Consider the following 11,898-nt stretch of genomic DNA (forward strand, 5'->3'; position numbering starts at 1 on the left):
GTTTCAGTTTTTGAAGCATTCCAGGTCAAGCACAGGGTGAGCATGAGCATGCCAGGAGGGTCAGCAAGTGCTTCGTGTGCTTTACATGATCATGTCTTACCCCTTGGGACTTTGGGGGATTCTCCTGAGATAATTAGGGGGAAGGACATGCCCTAAGCGCGATCGTGCTTACCCCTAGCATCTTGATGGCCATGGCATGCACGTTCTCTATGCGTGCTCAATCGTGACCCTTCAGTTTCCACCCTTCCATTTCAAAATTTAGCCCCTGATCGCATCCTTCCACTCCATTTCTCACATTTTTACCTCTTCTCTTCGGCTATTGTTTTCGTGAGTTTTGTTTCGTATCTTGCTAGACTTTGTTGCATTTAATCACTACTTTTCACACATTCTCTGTCGATCTTGGTAAGCCGCCATTTAACTTAATTGTTTGATTTGGGGTTTCCATTATCCATCATCTTGATTTAATGCTTGTTTCAACTCCTCATAAATGTCATTTTTCTTTGAAATCACCGAGTTTTCTTGCGAGACGAGTGAGGGCTCATTGGGGAAGATGGCCACTCGATGCATGATCGTGTTTTCCTAGTTGAGCACAATTTGCATGTCCTTGGCACGATTCTGTTCCCCTGTTTTCTTGACAGCTGTTTACTGATTGTCTTCATCTTCTCTTATAAATCATGCTTAGGAAATACATTGCATCCAAGAAGCCAGAACTAAGGCATCCACTCTTAACACTGACTATGTGCCTACCTTTCATACTCTGTCACACCAAGATCACTATGCACGACTTTCTCGTCGCCTTTTTTGGCAAATTGAGGGAAATTGATTGGGATGTCCTCTGTGAGGTTGGTTTGGAGGTAGAGGTTCAGCGGTTATTGAGTGTCGGAGCTTGGTGGCAGCTATTCCATATCACTGATAACACTTAAAAGCAGTTGGTGCTTGAGGTGTTAGCCACGTTTGAGTTATCCCGGAGGACCGTTGCATTTCATCTTGCTGATTTCATCCAGTTTCAGGCATTTGGCACGATGCTACGGATGAGTCTCACTGACTTCTTTATTCGGCTGGGCTTTATGATGCGGAGTTCACTCGGACTCTTGAATACGATGCATTGTTGATTTCCCGACCACTTAGAGAGTCACTGGAGGACGCTTGGAGGTAGCTAAGCACTTCTCCTACTTATGATCTTCGCTAGACCAAGGCCACCACCCTCCGCACTCCGGCACTCCAGTATATCCATTTCATCCTCAGTCACACTTTGATGGGGCGTGGCAATAGTACTGGGGTTGTCAATAGCCGTGACTTTGACTTTCTTCTAAGCATGATGGATGGATTCCACCTTCATCTCCCATTAGGGGACCAACCCTCGCATTGGCGCTCTCTTTGTTGGCCCCTATATCACATGTCTACTCAAACGGGCATTCTAGAAGGGATTGACAGGATGAGGATAGTTGGCGGTGTTGCATCTATGACCCTTGAGACACTGAGGTCGATGGGGATGTTGCAACATGTCCAAACAACCAGGGAGGTTGAGTACCTAGTCTGACAGCACTCTGATACTGTCCCTACCACTACCTTTGCTGATGCTACTCTCTCCTCCCCGCTGGCCACTACCACTTCGCGATAGCGGTCGCGTTCGCCACCTCGCGCCCCCTCTAGTCACCCAGACCAGGTTACCTATTCCTTAGTAGCATTTACATCGGTACAGAGCGGCATGGCATGTATTGCTGAGCATTTAAGTATGCGGTTATCTCCTGAGCCAGTTTCTCCTGTGTGACCCACACGTCATATTGGAGTTGATACATCTTATTTGGGCTCTCACGCTAGCTCTACTTCTTTTGGCAATGATTTTCTGCTTGATAGCGCAACTTCCGGACAGCCACAACACTAGTCCTTTCCCTTGTTTCTATTCTTGTGTTCTTATTTCCATCATTTGTAGTCAGGTAGCAAGGGGAGTCCCCTGCTACATTTTTGTTTGATTACTTTTGCTTTGCTTTTATATTTTGTTGTTTTGTTATCTTTAGTATTTTTATTTTATTTTGATTTCCCTGGGTTTCACTTGTGTCTCTCCACTCATCTCAGGGATTGTGTGGTTGCTTGGAGTTGGATAGCACACACGTTGAGAGTGCCTCATCACTCTCCGTGTTCAGGAAATTCATTTCAATTCCGTTTTGTTGTGTTGTTCTCAAATTTTTATATACATTATATACATTTCTACATTGAGGACAATGTAGCTTTCAAGTGGGTGGGTGGGTGGGTGGGGTGAGGGGGTTGCATGCTTGCTTTTTATGGTTGAGTGCTTTGCTAATGATGATCTATGATTACTTTGTTGGAAATTCTTAAACTTAGGGGACCATGTTTGTTAGTGCCTTAATTGGAGCCAAAATGTAGACTCTCTATTACTCTAAAGACCTAAGACCTCATCAATTTACAATAATTGTGGAGCGACCTATTCTACGATGATAACCTTTCGCTTTGGATGAAGTTTAGTTTTCCTCTTCGAATAAAAAAAATGGAAGTTAGATTGCTCAATTTGGATGCCCTACCAGTCAATTTCAAAATTCGGTGTGTAAAAAGATGGTAGAAAGAGCTATCGCCTTATTAGAATGAAAGCCGCTCTTGAGTAGTCAAATTTTGGGCATTGCAAGTGTACATCTGATGACCTACCAAGGGAAAAGGCTACCTCTAGGGTGTATGAAGCTACTACCCACTATGTCTAGTTGGAATAATGGTCAAAAGCATAGATTAATTCCTAGAGACTTTGGGGCACTCAATTTAGGGTTTCATACACACACGAGGTCTTTAAAGGAAAAGCGTAGCCTTTTATTGTGCATTATTGTTGGTCTAACCCTCATGGTTTCCCCCATACTTGAGAATTTGTCATTCTCCTGAGATCAGAAGTATTGCACTCATCCTTTCTTTTAATGAGTGATGTGAGATTGCTTGAGGACAAGAAAACTTTCAAGTGTGGGGGTATTTGATGAGTGTATTTCATATCATATTTATTTACCCTAAATTCATTAATTTTCTCATCTTTTAGCATAATTTTGTGTATATTTGGTGCTATTCTGGGTATAGTTGTCCAGTGAGCAGGATTTTGGGGTTCGAAGCAATTTGGAGTGAATTCGGTGATGAAACGAGCGAAGAACAAAGATATTTGCTAAACACTCAAGTTGAACACGGGCAGAGCTAGATCATGCTCTATCCTACTGATTATCTCTGCCTGGAGGAATGCCCAACGAAAACTCAAGCAGAAGGGTGCTCTCAGGCTGAACACGGTCTGGGCACGAGCGTGTTCCTCTCACTGAATATTTCAGGTATGAGGCATTTTCTGCTTAATAGGGGAAGCATACTTCGCTTACTCCTAGCACGATCGCACTCAAGTGAAACACGGTCCAAGCACGATCATGCCCCCTCCCACTAGAAAATTCAAGCGAGCACTCGACCAATTCACTCAAAAGCCCAACCGAGGAAACACGGTCTAAGCACGACTGTGCTTAGCCTGTGTCGAGCCCGAAACCGCCCTTTTTACTCCAGATTTCAGGGTTTCACTCTCAGCTTTGTTCAGGGATTTTTTTCTCCACTGGGAGGACTTTGAGGAGAGGGAAGATTAGGCTTCACCACACCTTCTAAGGGGATCAAGAACTAGTTAGAGGCACAAGGAAATTGGAATTAGCATATTGCAGCTTGACTAGGAAGATTATCTTATGATTAAGGGATTCATGTCTACTTCCCTTGGTTCTTTCTCTTTATCTTCCTCATTATACCTGTCCATGAGGGGCTAACTGTCCATGGTACCCTGGGACATGAACTATGATTTTTTGTATGCCTTAACTACTTGCTTTTAATGTTTACAGAGTTCTTTTGATTCTTGGGTTAAATTTTGTGTTGCATAACTTGATGACTTTGATGTGCACGGTTACTTTCATAAAACTTGGTGTATGGATTACCATAGTTGTAGTTACCTTGTGTAATTATAAAATTTGTTGTGTTTGAAATGCACAGTTATAAAACTTGGTGTATGTGAGAACCATAGATGCAACATTGCTTTTGAGCACACACTTGAATCTTAGAATGTATCTGGTAGGCCTTAAAAGTAAGTCAGCATGTTATAGCTCCTTGGGGCATTGCTCTCTTGTTGTTAAGGTCTCAATCCTAATCACCTGACATCTCCATTTGTTCTTTCCTTATTAGCTTGTTTCTATTGTTTAAAACAACCCAATTCTTACTTAACTAGATATCAGAAGAAGTGTTAGTACTTTAAGTCCAATCCCTGAGGTTCGACAACCCTACCCCTTACAGGTACCACTTTACTACCTGTGTGCAACCCGTATACTTGTGGAGAGTGCATCCACTAGCCATACTATTCAACATACTAATACTCATATAAACATTGACTGATGCCATATCCATGAGGGATTAACTTGCCATGTGTGATGGCCAAAATTTATAAGGACAAGCTAATAAAGTTATGACCCATGCAATAGATGGATGAGTCTTTCTGAGATTTTTTTCTTGTAATTGGGAATGTTTATTTTGTCTGTGTTGATGATGAGGAAGCCCCTTAACTTTCCAAAACCCGGAGTTTATATTACATTTTTGTGTAGCCGATGAAATCTATTACTCATATTCAGTGAGTTTGTGAAACATCATACCACAATTTTTTTTCTCAAACATTGTAATTTTATTCTTGTTGGTATTGATATCTGTGTTTCAATTTTCTATATTAATATTCTTGAATTCTTAGCAGATTTCTTCATTGTTTATGGTGCTTGCAGGAGTTTCGGTAAATTGATTTTGTTTCCATACAAAAATTGGGATAATAGAAGATATTTTGGAGCTGATAACCTGAAGAGAAAGATATTGCAAAAGGGATATCTTTGCATGTATTAAACACACAACCATTGTTCCTTGATTTGTTCAGAGATTGTGATCAATATTTTCTTTGATATTTCCTATCAATAGGTTTACCAAACAAGCTCAAACTCAAAGCTCTGTATTCCATTTAGATTTTCCAGTTCATGAGGTACCTATTTCAGATTGTTAGTTTAATCTTTTCTATATTATCAATCTGTCTCATAATGTTGTATGTTTTTTGTAATTTTTTCATCACAGTTGCTTCTTCATGTTATAACTTCTGAAATGTATATGTTATAACTTCGTAGGCATGAAATCTTCATATATCATTCTTTAAATTATTTTTCTGTAATTGTTTCCCTCGTAGTTGCTTCTTCATGCCATTGATGTCAGCAGTAATTGAAGCAAAAGAGAATTTGGAGTTGAAGTGATGAAGAACAGCAGATTGAAGTCTCTGAATTGTCCTGGTGTCAATAGTTTCAATTGGAAGGGTGTTTCTGTCTTTTTAGGTGTTCAAATATCAGTTAAGTTTGTTAGGAGATGGCTGGAAGGTAACTAAGGGCTGAGATTCATTTGATCTGAGATGAAGTTTAAGTTCGAGGCAGATGAACGGTGAGAAGCTTAAGCGGTTGGTTTGACTTTGGTGGAGACACGTGCTATAGTGACTCAGTACGATTTTCTTTTGGGTACCCAAGTATTGTAAAGTATATAAGGTTATGTGTTTTTAATGAGTTAAAAAAATGATGTTTTTTTCTGAAAATTTCCTGTTCTTGAGTGTGTTCGAGTGAATTTTTCCCTGTGAATCGAGAGAGTTTTGACCAAAACTTTGTATTAGACTTTTGTTGCTCATGTTTTTTTGGTTTTTCATGTATTGAATTTCGGAGGAATCGGAGTTGTATACAAACCGGTATCTCTATTTTTAGTGAAGCGATTCAAGTATTGCTTTTTTTCTAGTTGATTTCATCTTGTATGAATTTTCGAACAAAGAAGTTGTTTTTTGTGTTTGGTTTGTATAAGAAAGTTGTTCCTCTGGGTCTTAACTCTCTGTGTACTAATTATCAGTGGTATCAGAGCTGCGAGGTTAGAGTTGTTGGTGTTTGTTTGCTGGTGTGTTGAGAGGTGGTATTTCAGTTGTGAGGTTTGATCTAGAGAAGTTTTTTGGAGTGATTGTTGAGGAAAATAGAAATGGCATCTAGTTCTTCATCTACACCAACACCAGAGATTTCTCATCCTCTACTGCCAATTTTCAAAGGAGAAGGCTATGAACACTGGAGTTTCAGGATGAAAACTTTTTTTAGGTCCCAAAGGCTATGGAAAATAATTGAAAAAGGGTTTAGTGAAGAGAAGCCTACAGAAAAAGAAATTGAAGAAGATGCAAAGGCCTTTTTTCTATTGCAGCAGGCTGTTGATGAGTCTATACTTCACGAGGTTGGTGAGGTTTTCGGACAACAAAAAGAAGCTTGGGAACATCTCAAAAAAATGAAAAATCAAAGGCTCCTTGAGGATGGTTTTACGTTAGGGCAATGCAGACCTTGAGGCAGAAGTTTGATTTACTACAAATGAAAGAAGAAGAAACAATTCAGCAATATGTTACCAGGGTGCTTACTGTAGTGAATCAGATCAGAGGTATGGGCACAGAGATGAAGGAAATTGAAGTTGTTATGAAGGTGATGAGAAGTCTCTCCTCGAGGGTTTGTTCATGCGAGTGACATCAATTGAAGAAGCAAGGGATTTAAAGACAATAACTCTAGATGAACTTAGTAGTGCTTTGCAGGCACATGAGGCCAGGTACAATCAATTTTCTGAGAGAAATGTAGATAAATCCTTTGCGGTTCAAGGGGAGGCAAGAGGTGGAAGGTCTATGCAGAGAGGTAGAAGTAGAAGTTTCAATTTCAGAGGAAGAGGCAGGTTTGATGGAAATTGTAGAGGTGGAGGTGTCTCGGATCAAAAGGCAAAGTCTGGACAAAAGGCAGCGAGTGTTCGATATTAATACATGGCAAAGAGGCAGAGGAAGTACAAGACTATTTGGAAGGTTCTCAAGGGGACAAAGACAATTTGGTGGACAGAGGTTCAATAGAGGAGGATTGCAAAATATCCAATGCTTCAATTGCAAGAGATATGGGCACACTCAAGCACACTGTTGGTCTTTAAACAGAAACTTTGAGAAAGGTTCAAGCTCTAATTCTCAGGATGATGCTAGTGACTATGGGAGCTTATTTCTGGTATATGGTGGTGATGATAAGGTTCTCTCTTCTCTTTGGTTATTGGATAGTGGCTGTTCAAATCACATGACTGGGAATAAGAATTTATTCTATAGTCTTGATGAGTCAGTAAAGCATGTGGTGAAGCTTGGCAATGATAGAGATGTTGAGGTGCTAGGAAAAGGTTCAGTACTAGTCTTGATGCAAGGAGGTATTAAAAAACTCATACATAATGTGAAGTATGTTCCTCAGCTAGCTCATAACTTGTTAAGCATTGGTCAGTTGACAATCTGTGGCTATGAGATTGTATTCAAGGAGCATTGGTGCAGAATTTTAAACAGTTCAGGTGAATCAGTTTTGTTAATTCATAGAAACAGGAATAATTTATATCCTGTGGAATTCACTTCAGATTGTGAACAGGTGAATTTGGTTAGCAAAAAGGAGAATGATTCTCTGCTATGGCATCAGAGATATGGGCATTTGAATTTTCAGGGGCTGCAGGTTTTTTCTCAGCAGGAATTGGTGATGGGTCTACCTCAAATACAAGTTATTAAGAACTGTGAAGATTGTGTATATGGGAAGCTTACAAGGTTGCCTTTTAATTCAGGAAAATCATGGAGAGCTAGGAGGAAATTGCATTTGGTACATACAGATGTATGTGGACCAATGCAGACTGAAGCAATAAATGGAGGCCGATATTTTCTTTTGTTTATTGATGACTTCACAAGAATGTGCTGGGTTTACATTTTAAAATTCAAACATGAGGTGTTCAGTTGTTTTCAAAAATTCATGACTTATGTGGAGAGACAATCTGGATGCAAGTTGAAAATTCCCAGATCTGATAGAGGTGGAGAATTTATGTCAGGTGAATTTCAAGCTTTTTGTGCTCAGAAAGGGGTTAAACATGAATTAACAGCTCCTTACTCACCTCAGCAGAATGGAATTGCAGAAAGAAAGAACAGAACTTTAGTAGAAAAAGCCAAGAGAATGCTTAAGGCTAGTGGTTTGGAAAAAAATTTCTGGGCAGATGCAGTGTGTACAGCAGCATATATTTCTAATATATCACCCACATTTGCGGTTCACGGGATGACACCTCATGAGGCTTGGTTTTGGCGATAAACCTAAGGTGTCTCATCTAAAGGTATTTGGTTGTATTGCTTTTGTTCACAAACCTATCCAGCATGTTCAAAAATTAGATGATAGAGCTGTCAAAGGTATCTTTGTTGGGTATTGTTCTGATGCCAAAGCCTACAAGATTTATGATCCTAATTCTGGGAAGATTTTGATCAGCAGAGATGTGAAGTTCTTTGAGTCTGAATTCTGGCATTTGTTTGAAAATGGGAATTCTTCTTCTGATGGTGTTGTATCTCATGAAAAGAGAGTAGTTTCTGTTGCAGGGAATTTTAAAAATATAGAAGGAAATGGTACAGAATCAACATCTTCTAATGGAAGTGATAATGAGAGATCTCAAAGGGTTGGTGATCAAATGTCTGGTTCTAGTGTGGATGATTCTCCTTCACCAAAGGTGAGAACTCTGAGAGAATTATATGAGAGCTGTTCTTATGCTCTTAATGTAGCTGATCCAAGTAGTTTTGAGGAAGCTGGAAAACATGAGCATTGGAGGAATGCTATGGCAGATGAAATTCACTCTATTCAGAAAAATGATACTTGGAAATTATGTGACTTACCAGAGGGAAAGAAAGAAATTGGAGTCAAATGGATATATAAAACAAAATTGAAGCCAAATGGAGACATTGAGAGGTACAAGGCCAGGCTTGTAGCTAAAGGTTTCTCTCAAGAGTATGGGGTTGATTATGAAGAGGTATTTGCTCCTGTAGCCAGAATGGACACAGTGAGAATTATTTTTGCTTTAGGTGCTCAAAGAAATTGGCCTATCTATCGCCTAGATATTAAATCAGCTTTTTCCGAATGGCAGAATTGAAGAAGAAGTATATGTTTCACAACCTAAAGGGTTTGAAGTTCAAGAAAAAGAAGGCCAAGTGTACAGAGTTATTTAAAAAGCTCATGATAGGGCTAAAAACAAGCTCCAAGAGCTTGGTATGCAAAGGCTTGATGCATGGTTCATATCTCGGGGGTTTTTGTAAAAAGTCTTCTTGAGCATACTTTGTACAAAAAAATTGGGAGATCAAGCTGAGGGTGTTATTAGTTTGTGTTTATGTGGATGACTTGCTATGTTTGAGTTCATCAATGTAAATGGTGGAAGAATTTAAATCGGCTATGAAGAAGGAGTTTGAAATGACAGATCTTGGATTGGTGAAATATTTTTTGGGTTTGGAGGTGTTTCAAAATGAGAATTTTGTGCATGTATCTCAGAAGAAATATGCCAGAGATTTGTTGAAGCAATTTAATATGCTAGGATGTAGAGCAGTGGGTGTTCCTATGCATCAATGTACAAAGTTGCAGTTAAATGATGAAGCTGAGAGTACTAATGCAACTTGTTACAGAAGCCTAGTTGGTAAACTATTGTATTTAACACACACTAGGCCTGATCTTGTATTTGCTGTGAATTTGTTATCAAGACATATGACTCATCCCACCAAAATTCATTTGGCAGCAGCAAAGCAAGTACTAAGGTATGTTTCAGGTACTTATGATTTTGGAATTCAATACAATAGAAATGTCCCATGTGTGCTTGAAGGATATTCTGATAGTGATTGGAGTGGAGATAATGAAGACAGGAAAAGCACAACTGGTTGTATATTTAATGTTGGATCCGGTGTCGTGTGTTGGGCATCAAAAAGCAGGAAATTGTAGCCCTATCATCCACTCGAAGTCGAGTATGTGGCCTTAAGTGCGAGCATGTTGTCATGGTTTGTGGATGGAAAAAGATTTTGAAGGATTGTGAAGTAAATTGTGAAGCAACAATTCAAATGTGGTGTGACAACAAATCATGTATTGCAATTGCAAAGAATCCTGCTCTTCATGGTAGAACAAAAACACATGGATGTCAAATTCCATCATATCGAGAATTGGTAGCAAAAAAAGAAGCTTCGAGTTGAATTATTGCAACACAAATGTTCAAGTTGCGAGATATATTCACAAAGTGTTTGAATGTTCGAAGCATGTGCGATTCGGAGGAGAAATGGGTGTGTGTCGACTTCAATTAAGGGGAGGTTTTTGTCGCGATGAATTGAAGCAAAAAGAGAATTTGAGTTGAAGTGATGAAGAACGTAGATTGAAGTCTCCGAATTGTCCCCGTGTCAATAGTTTCAATTGGAAGGGTGTTTGTGTCTTTTTAGGTGTTCAAATATCAGTTAAGTTTGTTAGGAGATGGCTGGAAGGTAACTAAGGGCTGAGATTCATTTGATCTGAGATGAAGTTTAAGTTCGAGGCAGATGAACGGTGAGAAGCTTAAGCGGTTGGTTTGACTTTGGTGGAGACACGTGCTATAGTGACTCAGCGCCAGTTTTCTTTTGGGTACCCAAGTATTGTAAAGTATATAAGGTTATGTGTTTTAATGAGTTAAAAAAATGATGTTTTTCTGAAATTTCCTGTTCTTGAGTGTGTTCAGTGAATTTTCCTGTGAATCTGAGAGAGTTTTGACCAAAACTTTGTATTAGACTTTTGTTGCTCATGTTTTTGGTTTTTCATGTATTGAATTTCAGAGGAATCAGAGTTGTATACAAACTGGTATCTCTATTTTAGTGAAGCAGTTCAGTATTTCTGTTTTTCTGGTTGATTTCATCTTGTATGAATTTTCCAGAACAAAGAAGTTGTTTTTTGTGTTTGGTTTGTATAAGAAAGTTGTTCCTCTGGGTCTTAACTCTCTGTGTACTAATTATCAATTGATACTTTTAATCCAACTGCAGTTCTAGTAGTGGGGAAGTTGAGTTAATTATAAACTTCACATTTATCTTTCTCTTGGTTTAACCACCACTGCATAATATCTTCTCTATTGAGGGAATTTATTTATGATTTACATTGTCCAGTTCCAGGCCTAAATGCATCATTGTTGCTTTATTGTTTGGAAGGATGATAATTATAACTTCATAGTTATGAAATCTTCATATATCATGTTTTAAATTATTTTCTCTTAGGTGTTAGGGCAACTAGTTATGCAAAAGCTTTTCAGATCACTGAAGTGATTGATTATTGGCTTCCTGTTACCAGATCTTCATAATCTTGACATGATTACAACTTGTTGTCCTATATTTGGCTTTTTTTTTTTATTGTTTTACAATCTAAAACTTTTGTGCAGGAGAAACTCTATATCATGCTAAAATATGTTCTACAACACAAGCCAAAGGTGGATGCTAAAACTTCTATAAATGTTTGAACATGCTGCATTTTTAATCCTTGCAATGTTATCAATCTGTCTCATAATGTTCCTCAGCTGAAGCTTTGCCATAGGTATCTTGCTTTCTATCATATGATTATAACTATTCAAATATTTATAAAATAATTTCGGTTTTATATTTTGATCTGTTGTCACATAAATTACTTGGTGAGTGGCAGCAACTTGACCCGTTATTGGGCATTACAATGCCTTGATGTTAACTATCACCATGTTTCTTAACATTATATTTTATTACTATTATTTAAATTTATGGTTTGTAATTTTTTATCTGTATTAAAATGATTTGAGTTGCTTTAGTTTTGATATCCAGATGTGTGTGTGTATATATATGTATGTATGTATTAGATTCAAAAGTGTGTGTTTTTTTAATTTTTTGATGTGATAATAATTTCATATGGATAAATTAACCATGCGCAAAAAAATATATGATTTTTCTTGAAGAACATGGATGTTGTACTTAGTATAGTTTGGTTTTAGTTTTTTTTTTTTAAAAAAAAAACATTACAATGTCCATGTTATTGTATAAAA

General features: G+C 38.3%; 1 protein-coding gene across 1 annotated transcript; it reads left to right on the top strand.

The window, feature by feature from the left end:
- The first annotated feature begins 9,290 nt into the window (after nucleotides 1–9,290).
- Nucleotides 9,291–11,193, top strand: LOC120282786 (uncharacterized mitochondrial protein AtMg00810-like). The gene is made up of 5 exons (XM_039289634.1): nucleotides 9,291–9,765; nucleotides 10,313–10,354; nucleotides 10,679–10,730; nucleotides 10,777–10,844; nucleotides 11,111–11,193. Exons 1-5 carry the CDS (start codon nucleotides 9,291–9,293, stop codon nucleotides 11,191–11,193), a joined length of 720 nt encoding a protein of 239 aa, XP_039145568.1.
- The last annotated feature ends 705 nt before the right edge of the window (nucleotides 11,194–11,898 follow it).

This window comes from Dioscorea cayenensis, chromosome 18 (genome assembly GCF_009730915.1).
Source record: "Dioscorea cayenensis subsp. rotundata cultivar TDr96_F1 chromosome 18, TDr96_F1_v2_PseudoChromosome.rev07_lg8_w22 25.fasta, whole genome shotgun sequence".
Classification (NCBI taxonomy): Eukaryota; Viridiplantae; Streptophyta; class Magnoliopsida; order Dioscoreales; family Dioscoreaceae; genus Dioscorea; species Dioscorea cayenensis.

What these genes read in the sequence shown, in the direction of transcription:
- LOC120282786 (XM_039289634.1), top strand. Translation starts at nt 9,291, where the DNA reads ATGAAGAAGGAGTTTGAAATGACAGATCTTGGATTGGTGAAATATTTT. An exon ending in AGACAGGAAAAGCACAACTG is followed by an intron (nt 9,766 to 10,312) that starts GTTGTATATTTA and finishes GTGTCTTTTTAG; the next exon opens with GTGTTCAAATATCAGTTAAG. An exon ending in TGTTAGGAGATGGCTGGAAG is followed by an intron (nt 10,355 to 10,678) that starts GTAACTAAGGGC and finishes ATTGAATTTCAG; the next exon opens with AGGAATCAGAGTTGTATACA.